At 44.1% G+C, this 20062-nt stretch overlaps 1 protein-coding gene across 18 annotated transcripts in view; it reads left to right on the forward strand.

The window, feature by feature from the left end:
* Window positions 1–9649: 9649 nt before the first annotated feature.
* Window positions 9650–20062, forward strand: part of CEP152 (centrosomal protein 152) — a 177380-nt gene continuing 166967 nt past the window's right edge. For 13 of the 18 annotated variants that reach the window (XR_015050285.1, XM_085849972.1, XM_085849982.1 and 10 more), the window contains exons 1-3: window positions 9667–9826; window positions 13372–13474; window positions 17177–17347. Coding sequence is in view for 17 of the 18 variants with exons in the window: in XM_085849972.1 (XP_085706098.1) it covers window positions 13391–13474; window positions 17177–17347 (255 nt within the window). In the remaining variant the exon portion in view is untranslated. Of the gene's footprint in view, window positions 9842–12827; window positions 12981–13371; window positions 13475–17176; window positions 17348–20062 lie in introns of all 18 variants that reach the window. The other 5 variants (XM_085849976.1, XM_085849973.1, XM_085849975.1 and 2 more) reach the window with 5 other exon arrangements.

Here is a 20062-nt window from a genome sequence, read left to right on the forward strand (position 1 = left end):
TGGGCCGCGCTATGAGAGTGTGTAGGGCAGCCCGGAATCATGGCGAAACCCAATCCTTATCCCTGTGTCGTAAGAGGCGACCAGGGTTGCGTCAGGAAGGGCATCCAGCGTAAAACCTATCCCAAATCAGTATGAGGATCATAACGGATGATCCGCTGTGGCGACCCCTAACGGGAGCAGCCGAAAGACGAACAACAACACCAACATTTTAAGAGCAATTTGCAGAGTCAAGGGTGCTTATGGCTCAATTGACAGTGTATCCGGTACACCCGACCAGGGGATCCCCAATCCTCAGACACTGTTGAAAAGACATGATCTGGATTCTCCATACTGAGGGCATCGAGTGAGAATGTGTTCCATGTCTTCAGGAACTTTACACTGCTCGCAGAACCCCATCACGTGACACTCTATCCCATGTAAATAGGGTTTAGAATGCAGTGTCAAAGTCTGAGCCTGTTGAGGATTCCCTGGTCCCTTCGGCAGAACCGAGGAAACAAGACAGAGGATTTGACTGAAGGGTGTACCTTGAAGCACCATCTACCCTTGGTGGAGGTCACCCACTGAGATTGCCATTTTTGTTCATGTAGACCCTAATTAAATTGGAGAGTTTTGATGGGCCCAGGGGGATTGGGGTGACGAGATAAAATATTTGTGCCCGTTTAGCCGCCTAATCGCAGGCCTCTTGCCTCCTCTGCCCATGTGGGCAGGGATCCAGCACAGGTCAATGACCGTGCCCCTCCAAATGGCCATGTTAAGAAGGTGAAGCACCTCAAGAACCAGGTCCTGCCTACATCCAGACTGTGGGGACTCCAACGCTTTCAGACCAGAGAGTGAATCGGAGAAAATAACTGCGCTCAGGGGATTAAAGTCAATTATCCATTCAAGGGCCAAGACGATAACTAAGAGTTCAGCTGAGAGTACTGAAAGATGGTCAGAAAGCTTCGCGGACTTGATCACCTTAACGTCTGGGATACAAAAAGCAGCCACTGTTCGAGCTAGTACTGGATCTTTGGAGCCATCTGTATAGACATGCAATGATTGGCTCCAAACCGTGTTGATATATTTCACGGCCTGGTTACATGTTATGACCACATTGTCCCTATTGGTTTTCCCCCATAGATCCAGGTGGATGCGAAACGTTTCTTGAGTCCAGTGGGGCCAAATTGCCACTTTGTTTGGGGGATTAGCTGGTAAAGAATCCAAGTACATTTCTTTAGCTGCCCTCACCCACATAAGTCCGAAAAGAGGAGGGAGGGAGGATTTGCCGAGAGCTTGATACTCCCAGCAGTCCAAGAACAGCGCTTTACCTGAGTGGTTGTCCCCGACAGAAATGCTCTTAGCCCAGTACCTCAAGTCGGACCCCTTCCCAATGGAGAGATAATGGCAACTCGCCAGCCTCTGCAAGCAGGGCACAGACTGGCATGCTTTTAAAAGCACCCAGACACAACCGTAGTGCTTTGGCTTGAATGGTTTCCAGCTTTTGGTGGTTGGTTTTGCACATGTCCCAAAAGGCCTGACAGCTGTAATCAAATTGGGAGTGGATGAGGGTTTTATACAGGAAAAGGAGACTTTCCTGATGAGCTCCCCAAAATGTACTGGCAAGGCTTCGAAGAAGGTTGAGGCCTTTGGCACATCTGGTGCCAAGTTTTTTTTTTTAATATGGGTGCTCCAGGTTTGGCCCTTGTCGAAGGTAATTCCGAGAAAGGATACATCAGGGGAAGCTTTAATGGAAGTACCATCGATTGTTATTGATATGTCCTTGACCTTCCTTTTGCGGGAGAAAAAAAGTGAACTTGGACTTCGGTCCAGAAATCAAGAAGTTCCATTTTTAGGCCCACTGCTCAATCTTGGAGACCTCCCCCTGGAGTGTTTTGGTTGTAAACTGCTACGCTGGGGCTAGAGGGGGCAGCATCATCGATCATGATATTATAAAGGGTGGGACTAAGACAGCTACCCTGGGGCGTACCGTTTACCATGGGGAACATGGAAGACGGGGCTTGGCCAACTCTCACTTGGAAGGATCTATTGGAAAGGAAATCACGAATCCACTAGAACATTCTGGGATTGATGCCTTGTCTGCGTATCTTGTACAGGAGGCCTCTTTCCAGACCGAGTCGCAGGTCTTGTGAATGTCAAGGAATACTCCCACTAGGAACTCACGATTGTTTCATGCTTGTCTGATGTCGTTGGTGAGCGAAGCAATGTGGTCAGTGGTGGAACGACCCTTTCTGAACCTACATCGATACCTGTACAGTAGGTTGTTCTTCTCCAAAAAGAAGACCAGGCATTCGTTGACCATCTTCTCCATGAATTTGCTGACCACTGAAATGAGAGCGATTGGTCAGTGGGAGCATGGGTTGGAGGGATCTTTCCCGGCTTTGTGAATAGGAATGACAACAGAGTGTTTCCAGTCATGGTGAAGCTTACCTAAAGACCAGGCCCTGTTAAAAAGTTCAAGGAACACACCCAGCACCTTATCATCCATCTGCTTGAACATACCGTTGGTTAAGTGGTCAGGACCAGTAGCTCTGCCCGTGGATCTTGAAATGGCCAGCTTCAGTTCCCAAAATGAAAAGTCCAGGTTGAGCGTGGAGCTTACTGGGCAGGTGTCATAGATGATGGCTTTGTGTTGATGAGTGAATTGACGTTTGTGAGCTATGAGCGTTGGGTTCATGTTGCTGTCTCCCATGGGATTGGAGAAGTGAGCTCACAAGGTAGAGGCCTTGTCACCATTCAGACAGAGTTGTATTGTTGCAGATGAGCACAGGGATAGTTCTCCCTCCATCTTTGCTGCCATTCATACATTTCACTCACCTCCAGACGGTATGAAGAGAGACACCTGGGTTGATGGATACACAAAAGGAACGCAATATTGGCTCGCTTTATGGCTCGCTGGGCTTGAGCTCTTCTCCTTTTGAACTACAAGACATTGTAAATCAACAGCGATTTCCTTACTCTTCTGAGAGCGGCCCTCCTAGTCCTTCTCACCAGTTTGCATTCATCATTCCACCAGTGGACCTGGATCTTCCGACCAGCTGAAATTTTGCAGAAGGGGATTGATTCCGAGGCAATGGTCTTTATGATATTGACTAAATTACTGTTAAAATGGTCAATGTCCTCATTGGAATGCCCATTTGTCACTTCCTCAGAGCAGCGGCGTGAAAAGCGCATCCAGTTGGCCTTGGAAAAGTTCCACGACGGGGATCTGTCCAAATCAACTGGGTCCCTCTCCAATTTGAGGCTGGTGATCACTCCTCAGACTGTCAGAGTGAACATACCATTCACATCTTGCCACTGCGGTGGAGACAAAGGTGAGGTCAAGAGGAGAAGATTGCCCAGTGGATGGATTAACAAAGGTCCCACTACCATCGTTTAAAAGCACCTAGTCAAATTCATTGATGATGCATTCGATGCATTCTCCATTTCTATCGGTGACATTAGAGCCCCAAAGAATATCGTGGCTGTTAAAGTCGCCACACCAAATGACGACCCCTTCACATTTCCTTAAGACCCCCTGGAGTGGGTTGAAGGTCAGGGGTAGGCACGGATTGTAGACATTTACAATTGTGACAACATCTCTTTCGCTAGAGAGTTTGATGCTATTACATTCAAGTTGGGTGTTGCTGTCGATGTCTATGAAGGGAACACCAAGCTTGACAAACACCCCACACCCACCATCATTCCCACTTGCTGTGTCCCTGCAGATAAGGGTGTAGCCAAGGATCCTAAATTGGTTATGACATTTTAACCAGGTTTCTTGAAAACAGATTATATCTGGTTTTGGATGCGAGATCTCTGATGTATTTAATAAACTCCGGCCCATGAGCAGCTAAGCTTTTTGCATTCCATTGGATAATTTTCATGAATCAGCAGGGGAATGCTGGGACTGTTTGGAGTCCACGCCTCTGCGTTTTTGGCCTGATTGGCTGAATATTTTATCACTCGTCTTGGAAGTAAACCCTTCCCAGCCCAAATGTTTGATGGCTGCAGCGGAAATAATTTTGATTTTCTCCCATCTGTTTTTTGCTTGAGCTGCACAATTTACTACTTTCGTGATAACACCAATGAACCCCATTTTTGTAATATTCATATCCGCGTCGGTGATTGCACTCTCAGTTTGGCATTCTGTATCTTTTATCTCAGGCTGAACTCCCACCAATTTAGTTAGTACGTTAACCAGGCCCTCAGTTTTGGTCTTGCTCCTAACCACGTTTACTGGGGTCTTCATTTTGGGGACCATCAGGATAGCCTCAGCATAAGATAGTTTTCCCCCTGTGTCTTTAACTGTTGGATCTGGGCAGCTCTTTAGAATTCAGAGCATCCTCTGAAGGCATCCTATGGTCCCCACCACAATTAGCACAAGACATTTTTTTCACGAGTGCAGCTTCCGTATTCATGCTCTCCATTGCATTTGCTGCAGCGTTGTTTGCCCCTACAGGCTGGAGCAATATGACCAAACTTTTGGCACTTGTAACCTTTTAAGGGGGCTGGAATGTATTCACGTACAGTAAAGGCTTGATACCCTAAAAAAAACATTTGGGGGAAGGACTGGGTTGCCAAAGGACAAAACCACCGCACCGAGGTGGTGCTGACTTTGACCCCATCCCTGACCGTGGTGAGACGGCAGGCGTCAACTCCCACATCTGCAAAATGGCTCTTCATGTCTCGTCAATTTCAATGGAGGGTTCAATCCCGTAAATGACTCCTCGACTCTCCCTCAGAGACTTACGAATCTGACACAAGACCCGGACACCACCAAAATACGATGCTCTCAACACCGTCTCCCCTTGAGTGATTGATTTGCACTCAATGAAAAGGTCGCCGGATCTGATCTTTTTGGCGCTGGACAAATCTCCAAATTCATTTTTAATCAGTGTAGCCATTTTCATTGGGTTGTCTTAAGGGTTTGGAGCCACCGGAGGCTGAAACTATGACCAATAGTGTGGCATGGTGCTCATCGGGGATAGAGAAGGCCTTAACCGCTTTGGGAGGTTCTGACCCTTCGGCACTATCCCGCCGTGGTCTGCCCCTCTTCCAAGCTTGATGAACTGTCGTCATCTTCGCCAAACACATTGAACATCCTTGATCACCTTCTCCCGGAACCATGGAAGATTAAATTGGCCAATTGAGCTGAGAATCGATCGTGATACAGGCAAGACAGGATAGAGAATACCGGAAAAAAGCTGATGCACACTCGACCCCCAAACCCGTCCTGTAATGGCGTCCACTGATCCTCAATTCAAGCTCAAAAAAACAACGTCCACCAATTACCGCCGAGAGTATTGAAAGATGATCCCGTTTTGATACTCCTCCATTTGTCTTCTCATGTCCCTTACAGTTGTTGCTGTTATTGGTAATTGAGCAGCAATTCATTCATTCTTTTTTTTTGGGGGGGGGGGGTGAAGGAGTAGATACATCTTGTTTCAGTTTTTTGAGGGTAGAGGGGAAAAGGGGAAAAAGGACTAAGGTGACAGTCCAGAAGCAACAACGAGAACAAAGAAACGAAAATGAGGCAGAAGATTGAGGGCACATACACCCGATTATCACAGGTAGGCCCGACTGAGATCGAGAGACGAAGCAAACGATGCAACACAACAGGACACGATTTGGGACGGAAAAGTTGACGGAAAACACGAATAACAAAAGAGAAACAAAAACGAAACAGCAAAACAACGTAAATGGTCCTGGAAACTTTGCTTTCAAAGAACGAGCAGGTTCAAAATGGCCGCTGGCCGCCATCGATTCAAAACCATGACAACCAATCAAATGTTCAGAGACATACCCCTATGTTGTATACTCTTAATATTGTTGAAACTTGCATTCCATACTTTGTTTTACCCCACAGGGTCTTCCACCGCGCGGGGTCTTCCACCACACGGGGTCTTCCACCGCATGGGGTCTTCCACCACGCGGGGTCTTCCACTGCACGGGGTCTTCCACCGCACGGGGTCTTCCACCCCGCGAGGTCTTCCACTGCGCGGAGTCTTCTACCGCACGGGGTCTTCCACCACACGGGGTCTTCCACCGCGCGGGGTCTTCCACTGCGCGGGGTCTTCTACCGCACGGGGTCTTCCACCCCACGGGGTCTTCCACCCCACGGGGTCTTAGCGCCACTCGTGTTCTTTCTTTTCTTGTGTACAGTTCATTTGAACGTCTATTTCTCCATTATTCGTCAACAGAATTCGATGAAAATTGACAGGCATATACTCGACACATATGCAGAGGCAGTAACTGAGCCCAAAGTGTGATTGCGGCCCTTTGGACCGAGGAACGGCCCATTTTGGCCCATTTTCTTAAAATTGTTATTTCTTGGTTACACTGAACAACAAAATTTTTTTACTGGAGATGTGTAAAGTGATTTAGACTAATTTGGGTACGCTGATTTCAAAAATCATAACTGTTTTGCTGTATCACGTCAGGATTTTCAGTAACAGAAATATTCCCATTGCCTAGAAGTCAGGATTTCAATTAAATTTACAAAAATTCATTTATTCATTTATTTCATCATGAATGCTTCAAAATTATAGAAATTACAGAAAAACTCCACTACAATGTAATTAAAAATGCTTTAGGCATTTGGCTTTGCGTTTGTGCTGCTCTGTGTCAGTTTCACGATGCAGGAACCAGCAGAAATCGCCCATCATGTTCGGGTTGTGCCGCCCTTGGTAACGCGTCTCCATGAGTGAAATCTCTTGGTGGAATCGCTCGCCGTGCTCGTCCGAGACTGCTCCCAAGTTGTCAGGGAAGAAGTTCAGGTGCTGGTGTAGGAAATGGATTTTCAGGGACATCCTGGAGCCAAGTTTCCTGAAGGACTCCAGCAGCTGCTGCACTATTTCTTCATAGTTGTCCGTCACAGCTTTGAAGCTCCTCCACGCTGCCAGCTCTTTGGGGTTTAGAGTTGTCGGAAAAGCTTCGTCCTTCATAATCTGTCGGATTTGCGGTCCAACAAAGACACCAGCCTTGATCTTGGCCTCTGACAAGTTGTTGCCAAACTTTTCCTTGAGGTATAAAAACCCACGCCCATTCAGATCCATTGCCCGTACAAAACTTTTTCATCAAGCCGAGCTTTATGTGGAGTGGTGGAAGGAAAACCTTGGCTGGGTCGACAAGGGCGACATGCTTCACGTTGTGTCGACCAGGTACATGCTCTTTTCGCTCTTCCCAATCTTTCTTCGTCCAGTGATTCTTGTCGTCTCTGCTATCCCAGAGACAAAGGAAGCACATGTATTTCGTGTAGCCTGACTGCAGCCCTAACAACAGCGCCACCACTTTCAAGTCTCCGCAGATGTGCCAGTTGAAGTCATTGTACTTGATGGAATCAAGCAGCTGCCGCATAGTCTCATAGGTCTCTGTCATGCCGAACGCGTGAGCCAGTGGGACTGATGGTTTCTCGTTGCCATTGTGGAGCAAAACAGCCTTCAAGCTGTTCTTCCCCGAGTCGATGAAGAGGCGCCAGTCTGCAGGATCGTGATCACACCCAAGTTCTTTGAACAGACCGTTGATGTCACTGCAGAATGTCATCGTGTCTTCCATCTCAAAGAACTCAGCCATGTCTCTGTGACGTGCTCTGAACAAGGATATCTTGGTGTTAGGTTCAAGTAGATTCCACTGCTGCAGCCTTGATCCAAGCAGCTCTGCCTTCCTTTGACAGCAAGAGATCTCTTACAAGATCATTTAAGTCTCCCTGGTTCAGAAGGTGTGATTCTTGAGTGTCGGGTTCAAAAGGTTCATCATCACCATCCTCTTCACCACTGCTTACAGCTATGTTCTGATCAGCTGGAGGTGTTGGAACGGGGTTCTCGTCATCATGAGGCACAGGTTTACGAGCAGAGACGCAGTCAGCGTACTTGATGTGACCTTTATTCTTCTTGTTGAAGCTGGCGATGCTTGTGCAGCAGAAATAACAATCATCACGATGATTCTGCGGCTCACGCCATATCATGGGCACCGCAAATGGCATGCTCGCACGCTTGCCCACCAACCACTGAGTCAAGGTTGTGTGACAGCTTGTGCAGCAGATGTGTGGTGCCCAGCTCTGTTCTTGGTCCCCCACCTTACACCCGAAGTAGTGAAAGTAGGCGGCCTTCATTTTCACTGCTGTAGATATACTTCGCTGTTGATCTTTTTTGGTATACCGACCACAGACATAACAGAAGTTGTCAGGATGATTGGTACAGGAACGCCTACTCATCTTTATCTGAAAGAAAGAAATATAACACAAGTTAACAACAATTGTACGAAATAGACATGTTAAAGACATATGTAAATTTCATTGAAATCCTGACTTCTAGGCAATGGGAATATTTCTGTTCCTGAAAATCCTGACGTGATACAGCAAAACGGTTATGATTTTTGAAATCAGCGTACCCAAATTAGTCTTAATCACTTTACACATCTCCAGTAAAAAAATTTTTATGAAATTTGTTGTTCAGTGTTATTAGTGGACGGAACGAACCAAAGTTGACAAGTATATTCTAGAGACCATTCTCCAGGCATTAACCAAGCCCAAAGTGTGATTGCAGCCCTTTGGGCTAAAGAACGGCCCATTTTGGCCCATTTTCTTAAAATTGTTATTTCTTGGTTATTAGTGGACGGAACGAACCAAAGTTGACAAGTATATTCTGTAGACCATTCTCCAGGCATTAACCAAGCCCAAAGTGTGATTGCGGCCCTTTGGGCTAAGGAACGGCCCATTTTGGCCCATTTTCTTAAAATTGTTATTTCTCGGTTATTAGTGGACGGAACCGAACCAAATTTGACAAGTATATTCTGGAGACCATTCTCCAGGCAGTAACGGAGCCCAAAGTGCGATTCTGCCCCTTTGGGCCCATTTTCTTAAAATTATTTAAAAATAAACAAATAATTAAATGTGCTGGGTGATGCCCAACGCAAAATTAAGTCGCAACTGATGATATGAAACGAGCCTCACTCTTGTGAGGTGTTCTGGTTTCTTTTTCTGATGCCAACAAAATCTTACCAAATTTCAAAGCTATCCGTCGTCCGTGGCTTTCGCTCACCTGAGAGTTGTACGAATGAACTCCCACGGGGTACATGTTCGCAATTCGAACTTGTTATTCTAATTTTCGTCTTGTCTTGATTCTTCAAGAAACACAAACATCCAAAACACCTCCTCAAAAATGCACATCGATAAGCTCGGCAAGGGAATCCTCCTTCTGACTCCCATTTCTTTATATTTATTTCCTTCTGACTCCCATTTCCTTATATTTCTTTCCCTCTTCCTCGAGCCGCTTCAAACACAACAAATGCCTTTATATTGATCGCTCCGCTCCGTTCGAGTGCTTGCTTGAACACTTTCAAACAAGCAAGCCGCTTGGCAAGCAATGACAAGCCGCTCGCTAACGGGACACACCCAACTACTGTCACGAAAAACGAACAATTGAGGAGGCAAACAAAGGGCAATACTCTAATAAAACAAGCCACGCAAGTGATTAGTAACATTTCTTTTTGTTATTGGAACGTTGAAGTAAAAACGTGTTCAGGCGGTGTATAACCTCTCATCAAATTGCATGCTTCTTAGTTATATCGCTCTTTTTCCACACATAGAAGCTTTAATGGATTTGATACTTCAAAGGTTTAACATTGTGATTATTTTCCAGCTTCAATGACGTGACTTGCGAGGTTCGTGAGACGAGTCTGTGACGTCATCGGCGCGTCGCGCGCGAGTTTGAAGCGCGATTTCGGCCTCGTGACAGGATTACAATCTGTGGTATTTCACTTCGACTCTTATCCTTATATTAATACGTCGTTGCGTGCTGGGGTAGAGTTCGCGTGCTTTCATCTGGTGCGCGTACCCCAATTTGCAAAGGTCGGTATGAAGAAGGTTAGTTTAGTTTAGACGGTTCGATGTGATTTCCTGTGATCATTAACCGTTACTTCATGAACGTCAATAAGATGTGAACATCGTCGCCATGCTCACCAGAGCCAAATACTGTTTGCGAGTCGGGAAGAAACAGGAGTTTGTCTGGTAACACGTGTATCGCGAACACAAGTTGCCTTGGTGGATGTGACTTTAAAATAATGTCTTCTGGTGAAGAGAGGGTAGAGGGCGAAACCTCATGGCACAAGGTTCATATGATGGCCACCGCGTCTGGGACGTTTTGTCTCAATTAGACAAGGGAGAGGTGTTTGTCCACGGGTGTGGATTCCTGTGTTTACCCTCGTATCGATGCTCACCAATGATTTACATGAAGCGACTTATTTAGCAATTTCATTGTCTTCCCCCATCCTCAATCCCTCCATCACGTTTTACCTCAATCCCTCCATCACGTTTTACCTCAATCCCTCCATCACGTTTTACCTCAATCCCTCCATCACGTTTTACCTCAATCCCTCCATCACGTTTTACCCCCATCACTCCATCACGTTTTACCCCCATCACTCCATCACGTTTTACCCCCATCACGTTTTACCCCATCACTCCATCACGTTTTACCTCCATCACTCCATCACGTTTTACCTCAATCACTCCATCACGTTTTACCTCAATCACTCCATCACGTTTTACCCCCATCACTCCATCACGTTTTACCCCCATCACTCCATCACGTTTTACCCCCATCACTCCATCACGTTTTACCCCCATCACTCCATCACGTTTTACCTCCATCACTCCATCACGTTTTACCCCCATCACTCCATCACCTTTTACCTCCATCACTCCATCACGTTTTACCTCCATCACTCCATCACGTTTTACCCCCATCACTCCATCACGTTTTACCCCAATCACTCCATGTTTTACCTCCATCACTCCATCACGTTTTACCCCCATCACTCCATCACGTTTTACCTCAATCACTCCATCACGTTTTACCCCCATCCCTCCATCACTCCATCACGTTTTACCCCAATCACTCCATCACGTTTTACCCCAATCGCTCCATCACGTTTTACCCCAATCGCTCCATCACGTTTTGCCCCAATCGCTCCATCACGTTTTACCCCAATCACTCCATCACGTTTTACCCCAATCACTCCATCACGTTTTACCCCAATCACTCCATCACGTTTTACCCCAATCACTCCATCACGTTTTACCCCCATCACTCCATCACGTTTTACCCCCATCACTCCATCACGTTTTACCTCCATCACTCCATCACGTTTTACCTCCATCACTCCATCACGTTTTACCTCCATCACTCCATCACGTTTTACCTCCATCACTCCATCATGTTTTACCCCCATCACTCCATCACGTTTTACCCCAATCACTCCATGTTTTACCTCCATCACTCCATCACGTTTTACCCCCATCACTCCATCACGTTTTACCCCCATCACTCCATCACGTTTTACCTCAATCACTCCATCACGTTTTACCTCAATCCCTCCATCACGTTTTACTCCCATCACTCCATCATGTTTTACCCCCATCCCTCCATCACGTTTACCCCCATCCCTCCATCCCCCTTACCCCCATCCCTCCATCACATTTTACCTCAATCACTCCATCACGTTTTACCTCAATCCCTCCATCACGTTTTACTCCCATCACTCCATCACGTTTTACCCCCATCCCTCCATCACGTTTACCCCCATCCCTCCATCACGTTTACCCCCATCACTCCATCACGTTTTACCCCAATCACTCCATCACGTTTTACTCCCATTCCTCCATCACGTTTACCCCCATCCCTCCATCACGTTTACCCCCATCACTCCATCACGTTTTACCCCATCCCTCCATATCGTTTTACCCCCATCGCTCCATCACGTTTTACTCCCATCCCTCCATCACGTTTAACCCCCATCCCTCCATCACGTTTTACCCCCATCCCTCCATCACGTTTTACCTCCATCACTCCATCACGTTTTACCTCCATCACGTTTTACCCCCATCACTCCATCACGTTTTACCCCCATCACTCCATCACGTTTTACCCCCATCCCTCCATCACTCCATGTTTTACCCCAATCACTCCATCACGTTTTACCCCAATCGCTCCATCACGTTTTACCCCAATCGCTCCATCACGTTTTGCCCCAATCACTCCATCACGTTTTACCCCAATCACTCCATCACGTTTTACCCCAATCACTCCATCACGTTTTACCCCAATCACTCCATCACGTTTTACCCCAATCACTCCATCACGTTTTACCCCCATCACTCCATCACGTTTTACCCCAATCACTCCATCACGTTTTACCCCAATCACTCCATCACGTTTTACCCCCATCACTCCATCACGTTTTACCCCAATCACTCCATCACGTTTTACCCCAATCACTCCATCACGTTTTACCCCTATCACTCCACGTTTTACCCCAATCACTCCATGTTTTACCCCCATCCCTCCCTCACGTTTTACCCCCATCCCTCCCTCACGTTTTACCCCCATCCCTCCCTCACGTTTTACCCCCAACCCTCCCTCACGTTTTCCCCTTTTTTTGCAGAATATCGAGTTGACCTATTCTTCTTCTTCTTCTAGTGTATGGCAGCTCGACTGCCTTGTAGCTATCATTTTGTTGGGGCGCAACTATGCTGCTGATGCCATGCCCCTATACCAGTACACTGGTACTCATTTCGTCGACCTCAGAAGAAAGACAGGCTGAGTAAACCCCACCTGATGTTAATTCAGCAGCCAACAGGGCTCAAACTGAGGACCCAAAGGTCCCAAGCCAGCCATGAAACCAACACCAAGCTCGTTGGCCTATTGGACCCACCTCTATAACCCTGTACTCGTTCCCACTGCACGATTTACTTTTGTACAACCATACTAGCTCCAAAATGTTTTTGTTTTCATTTTATTTTATTTTAAATTTTGCTTCAACCAGTTTTTTGTTTTATTTCCTCGATTCAGATTTTATGATATTTTCACATCTTAACTCTGAAGCAATGGTGCTTTTGAAGTTCAATACCAGCCTCCGTGGTGTCATGGTTAGAGAGTGTGATCTGAGTCATAGAGGTTGGCTTGTCAAACCCCAGCCAAGTCATACCAAAGATTTAAACCATGGTACGTGCTGCTTCCTTGCTTGATGCTCAGCATTTAAAAAGGATATAGTATGGACAATCAACAATAGGTTGGTAATAATCATGCAGCCTTTGATGGGCTTTTTAATGCCCCTTCTTGTGTCGAAGTTCCTTGCAAGGGAGCTAATATTATTGCAATGCTCTCCCCACTTTTGCTGAGAAAAGATTTCTTTATTCAAGCCATCTCTGCCTGATTGGTTTAAGCTTGCATACTAAATTCTAAATGATAAAGGTAGGAAGTACTCTGAGCTGCCTGAATTGTACTGCAGTGTACAAAGTTGTGAGAATGCTGTGCTTTGTTTCCTTGTACTTGTATGTCAGATTATCTGTTGGTTGTGTTCAATGGCCTTAAAATAACATTGTTTGTTTAACAGCTCAACTGCTGCTGTAACGATGTCTGAAGACTTTTGGGGATTACAGCTTCAGGAAGATGATGATGGTGCTGATCGACAGGAAGAGATTGAAAGGGAAAATGAGGTTTGGAGAGGGTGTATCTGTTTGTAACTCAAGAACGTGATTTATTTCAAGTCAAAGGATTGTTGTGGGAGTAAGGTTTTTTTTTTGTTTTTTTTTTTTTGGTTTTTGTTTTCTGTACAAAGTCCAGACTCGTGGAAGAGCTAGAACACAGGACGCAATAGAAAAAATTACCCCCGGTTGGGCGTGACGGTCATCTCTGAAGCTCTGAAGATGTGGATCTCTGATCGGCTTAGAATGGCTTCGATGTCGTCTTGTCTTTTGGTTCAACGTACAGACGAAAACCTGGGAGTAAAAAGGATAGAAAACCTCAGAAATCAAATTACAAATTCGAAAAATACGACCCGACCCGATTCAGATATGGTACCCTACTATCATAATCCGTTGGAAATTCCACCGAGATCGGTTAATAAATGGCGGAGATAATGTTGAAATTAGCTGATTTTTTTTTCAACTTTGGAGTGACCTTGACCTTGACATTGACCTTCAATCGTGTCTAAAGTCATACCGCCGTGCATCACTCATCGACCCCTACCTACATACAAAGTTTCATCAAGATTGGGCGAAAGTTTTTTGACCGTATCACATCGACGATTTTTCCAACCAACTTTGAAGACACGTGACTCGATAACCAGGACGAATTTTTAAAAAGCGGCCTGACCAAATTTAGATATTGTTCCATATTATCAGAATCCGAAGGAATTTCGAAGATCGGATCATAAACGGCAGAGGAGATAGATTTTGAAAATGGACGATTTCGCAACTTTGGAGTGGCCCTGACCTTGACCTACAATTGGGTCAAAGGTCATACCGTCGTGCATCCCTCATCGACATCTACCCAAATATCAAGAAAATCAGAAGAAAAAAATGGGGATGTACGTACGGACGGACGGACATCGAGACTGGTTTTATTAGGTCATCTCGTCAGAGAAGACCTAAAAAGGAACAGCAAAAATAGTGGGGCAATGTGAACACCCAGGCCAAGGGACTCGGTACTATCGTAAAATAAATTAATTGTGTAACAACGTTAAAAGTTGTGCATAACCAGGCAGTTGTAAAAATGTTTTGTTGACCATTTCTTTCTTTTTTTCTCAATTGTATGTTTGCTTTGTGGTGTTTCTGAAAATTGTAGCATGGAAACTTCTCAAAGGGGATGATTATTGATATTGTCGTGTTCAAGCCGATTAACACGAAGCCTGGACGGATAGCCAAACAGTTTTAACACGGAGGTGAATAGCCGAAACTCTTGGCAGTTACGACACACACGGGATAGAAGCGGGAAAGGCGCTTTACCAGAATGGAAGCACACAAATTTATCCTCGAACCCACAATGAACAAACAAACACAAAGAAATTCGACAATAATGAATTTATAAACACAAATCAAAAGTGTGATAATGAAAATAATTCAAAGCGGGAGGTAATGAAAAGTGAGGTAAACCCAGTCCTATTTTGAGATGTCTCCACTTGGTCACAAAAACAAACAAGGGGAGAGACATCTAGTGTGCCTGATGAAGCTGGCGAAACGTTGTCCTGAGACCGGGTCTGCTCTGGCTTTTTTTGCTCAAATTTGCGGAGTCGATCGAGTTTTTATTTTTGGTTGGAAGTGCCTTCTTCTTTAAAAATGTGTAATCCCAACCGCCCCAATCATATACAGTATTTTGCATACATACATACATACATGCATGCAACCTTCAAATTTTTGAGCTTTTTCACCCAGCGCAAGAATAAAAAGGGTTTCTTTTTCTTTATATTGTGGTATTTTTTACCATTGGCTTCTGCTAGTTTTCCAATATTCTGAGCATCCTAGGTGTTTATTTTAGTTTGAATCAAATTGGTGTTGAACAAGCATGGAGGTGTTTTCAATTTGAACAGTTTTTAAATACTTGTTAAAATATCGGAGAGGCAGGTTGGGATTTGTAGAAGCTGCTCCCATGAATTGCTTTGGAGAGTCAAGACCAAATTCTTTGTTGGCTTCACCATCCGTAGGGCTGTAGAACCAGTGAGAGAATACTCTTAAAATCACACCCCAGTCCTGTCGCCCACTCCTGGGTTGAAGTCTTTCAATGATGGTGTCGAGTCTTTTTTTTTTGTCGTCCCTTCTCCTATGACCAATTCATTAATTGTTTTGGATGCTACTGTCATGATATTTACCCTTTCTGCTGTGCTGGAAAGCCACGAGATGTTCACTTTTGTGTTGAATCCAGAACACTTTGCTGATTCATCCGTTTTTTGGCGTTTATGCAGAAATGCTTTCGGTCAGCATTGCCACAAGCAACAACACAGTGCTTTCCAATGATTAAACATGCACAAAAGACAGCCTAACTTTAATATTGACCTTGTCACTGCCACAGATCAATGTGCTCAAGTGACATCATCTGGCAATTCACTCTCTTGCAATGAAAACTTTCTTCCTTATGGTGACAATTGTTTTGTAAAATAAATAATGGGCTTGTGGTTGTAAAGGAGTAGTTATACTGTTTGGTATCATCTGAATACGAAGTGTACTTGAAATTTCCCAGGTCTATTAGTTTGATGAAAATTGATATCCCCGGCTTTTTGAACAGTATATTAATTTTTGATGATTGGTAGGAGGGGAAACATCTTTGCGCTCATAATTCTTGGTTTTCCTTTGATATCGGATTGTCCTTTCAAACGGATGTTGTGTATCATGAAGTTCTGTCAGGTAGCTTTCTGGAATCCCCTGGATGCAACGACCGTAAAGTTTGCAATTTTTTGGGGTTTTTTTTTATGCTTTCCAGCTATTTTGTGAAAGATGTCAATTTGTGAGAAATGTATTTATCTTGCATGTATGGTTAACTTACTATTGTTGTGGTGCGCAAGTTGTTTGCTGGTGTGATGGTTGGAATTTGTCAATTTTATTACAAATGTAGGATTCAAATCCTATGCCTTTTGTCTTCAAAAATGATTACTGGGGCTCAGTTTGGATGTAGAGATGGCCTTATAGATGTCAAATTGACCTCATCATCTACTATAGGATGATGGAAACAAATGAACTCAAATTTCAGATGTGGGTTGTAATTTTTTTTTAACTTTAATTTGTTTATAAGCATACACTTCATTATAAGATTTGGTGCTGAAAAAATAAAGATTTCATCCATTTGATTTGCTTTTCATGTTTAGAAGGGATCTTAAGTAGCAGCAATTCACATAGTGGATATATCCACATAGTGGATCTATAATTATATATATATATATATATATATATATATATATATATATATATATATATATATATATATATATATATATATATATATATATATATGATTGGGGCGGTTGGGATTACACATTTTTAAAGAAGAAGATACTTCCAACCTAAAATAAAAAGTCGATCGACTCCGCAGATTTGAGCAAAAAAGCCAGAGCAGAGCGCTGGTGTGCAAATATCAGGATAAAAGCTGTAGAACAATGAAGCGTTGCAGTTCTTTAGTTGATTCTATGGAAACTATATCATTGTAATGATTTATGTGAGAGCAGAGAAAGGTGAGACCAATTCTTGTTCAATAATGATATTTGGCAACTGGTCTATTCAGCATTGGCTTTGCTCAGTTGGCAAATTTCTTTGTTGAAGATGAAGGGTAACGAAAAATATGCTCAAATAAATTTTTCAAAATAAGCTTTTTTCGTTGTTTGTTTTGAAGAAGTGTATTGCACTTAATTTTCACCTTGTATGTTATTCTAGCTGCGGAAGCTTCTATCCACTGCCCTTCCGGAGCTGGAAGAAAGTGAAGAACTGTCCTCTGATAATGTCAGCCAAACCTTTGAAGCCGACGATGCAGAATTTGGTGCACACGGTTACATGGAAGGAGGTGGCTTCAGAGACAAAAAAGGATATTCTGAAGACAATTGTGAGGTATAACTTATGTGCACATGACTTCATTAAGTTTTCATTATTTATTATTATTTTTCTTCTTTTTGTTTTTCACTGTATACATTGGTTTCTCACATTATTACCTCTGCCACCGAATGTGTACAAAGGTTCTGTATTTACCCCTGTTTGTGTGTCTGTGTGTCTGTCTGTCTGTGAGCACAGGATAACTAAAAAGGTTATGGATGGATTCGGACAAAACTTGGTGAATCGGTTGGGGTGTGACAACTATTTGATTAAATTTTGGTGAAGATCCGGATACAAACATTTTTTTAAAGTGATTCTTCACCATTGAGAGATAGGGCCAAAAACAATACATGGCATGATATTTCAAAAGGTTGTGGACAGATTATAGCAAGACTTGGTGGATCCGTTGGGTAGGTGACAAGAACGAGCTGATTTATATTTTGGTTCAGGTCCGGATGCAGATCCAGCCTCTCAGTGGGATACAAAACATAAACTGTTCAGCCTGGTGGAGGTATGCGCTCTGCCGAGTTTCATTCTAGTTCAGTTTTGTTTCTCTGCTGCCTGTCTAAGTGTAGCGTATGCTACTGCCAATCTGGAGAAGTGAAAGTTTAGTGGAGGATTGCATGCAATCAGATACTAATGGGATGCGACGGGCAGATCAGTGAAGAAAGACCTTTGAGGATGCAGAATATAACAGATCAGGGAAGAAAGAGAGTTGGTCGGACAAACCCGGAGGTAGAGCCATGAGTTGCGCCACGCAGATAGCTGCATTTCTCCTTTCCCTCTTTGTTCTGAGAATGACTGCTCTGCAAGGGAGTTGAACTGCCTAGACCCCTGCATGCTTCTACCTCCGGTTTGCCTGACGAAATCGCTTAATTTTCTTGTAAAATCCCCTATGTTTATCTCATCGTTTGATTGGGCCCCAAGATTGGCATAATTAAGTAATCCACCAATCGCTTGGTTTGTTCGAAGTTATGTATTGAGTAGAGGGTGAAGGGTGATTGTTTTTTTGCTTCATGAAATCTTTGCCCCGAGTACGTATTTTCGTGTTATTAAATATGAGCAGAGTCGCTGCCCGATGGGCAATCTTGTTGCAAGCATGCAACATGTTCTTCTCACACATACCTTTATTTGGGCGGTGTATCAGCAACTGACTGCTGCCTCAATTGCTCCTGAAATAAAAAATAAATAAAACCCCGGGTTGCGTGCATGAAGCAAAAATACCTACTGTTTATAATTATTCAAAACACCTCACTGCACTGGAAAATGTGGAAAAACAGAATACTATACTGTAAATGGTAGAGACTTGGAATATCCTCCAGCACCTGGAGGTGGTGCTACACGATACACATTTGCATAGACAATTTGTGTCCTCCCTGCTCCATCCCCTCCCCCGCAAGACCACCAGCAAAGATAAAACACCCCGACACACTCAGTGGGGTCATGCTGGTCCTATGTAGCAAGTCTGGATGGAATCGGCCCAGAACTGTTCGAAGAGTAGAGTGACAAACAATTACACAAACAAACAACGGTCTGTGAATTATAGTCAGGATAATTGGTCTAGGGTGGATGCCACTGATTCTGGCTGCTTTGTTTGGTGGTTTAGAGTAGTTGTAGTTTAATGATAAAGCAGTTCAGATCTCGTTCGTTACCTCAACGGTTTCCTCGGCCGAATTAGGTCGTGGGTGTCTCTTGGAATTCCCCCCACACCCCCCGCCAACCCCCCTCAGTTAATTCCACAGTCCCAACGAGTAGTGTGACATGGCAAACAGGCCCGGGAACTTGCTTGAGGCTGTGAACTTATTTGGCAGTTGTGGTTGCTTTGACATGACCTGCTAGACGTAAACTTAGCAACTGGAACATACCCACAGTTGCAACAGTGTGTGTGTATGTGTATTGTTCCACATATGAACTGTATTGATGAATACTGATACTGCATCAGCATTTTGAGTCTTTTAATTATTTTCAGGAAACAAGTTTGTAACATTAATCAGTGGTACTGTGAATGTCAACTGTGAAATGGCTTCAAAGAAGAGGAAAATCGAAGAGGAAAACAGAGAATTTCAAAATGAATGGACTGAATCCTTCGCGTTCATACCAAGTTCGGCTGGCTCCCTTTATGTCTCATTTGCCATGAGAAATTCACCAACAACAAAAAATCCAATCTCAAGAGACATTTTCTCAAAAAAAAACACGTTTGCCGAAAAATATCCAGTTGGAGATGCCATAAAGAGAGCCATAGAGGAGCTGAAGCACCAAGCAGACCAAAGTAAACGCATTCACTAAATGGATGAAATCACTGAGTAGCACAACTACCACAAGTTATGTGGCAACTCAAGAGATTGTGAAACGAGGAAAGCCGTTCACAGATAGTGAATATACAGAAGAGTGCTTCATCAAAGTATCACAGCAGCTGTATAGTGATTTCCAAAACAAAAATGAAATTGTTCAAAAAATTAGAGACATGCCATTGTATGCAAAGACAGTGAGGGACGGAACAGTAAAAATGGCACCAGACATTACCAATCAGCAGATTAAAGACATTGATTCAGCTCAGGACTGCTCTATTGCTTGTGACGAGTCATGTGATGTTGATGACATTGCACAGGTTGCTCTTCTCGGCAGGTACGTGAATTCCGAAGGACCCCAAGAGGAGCTGATTGAATTGCTGCCCCTCAAAGGCTAAACAAGGGGAGAAGATATTTTCTCAACTATTGTTGACTGCCTGAAGAT

This window comes from Eptatretus burgeri, chromosome 12 (assembly GCF_056783735.1).
Source record: "Eptatretus burgeri isolate ZD-2024b chromosome 12, Ebu_testis_v1, whole genome shotgun sequence".
Lineage (NCBI taxonomy): Eukaryota > Metazoa > Chordata > Myxini > Myxiniformes > Myxinidae > Eptatretus > Eptatretus burgeri.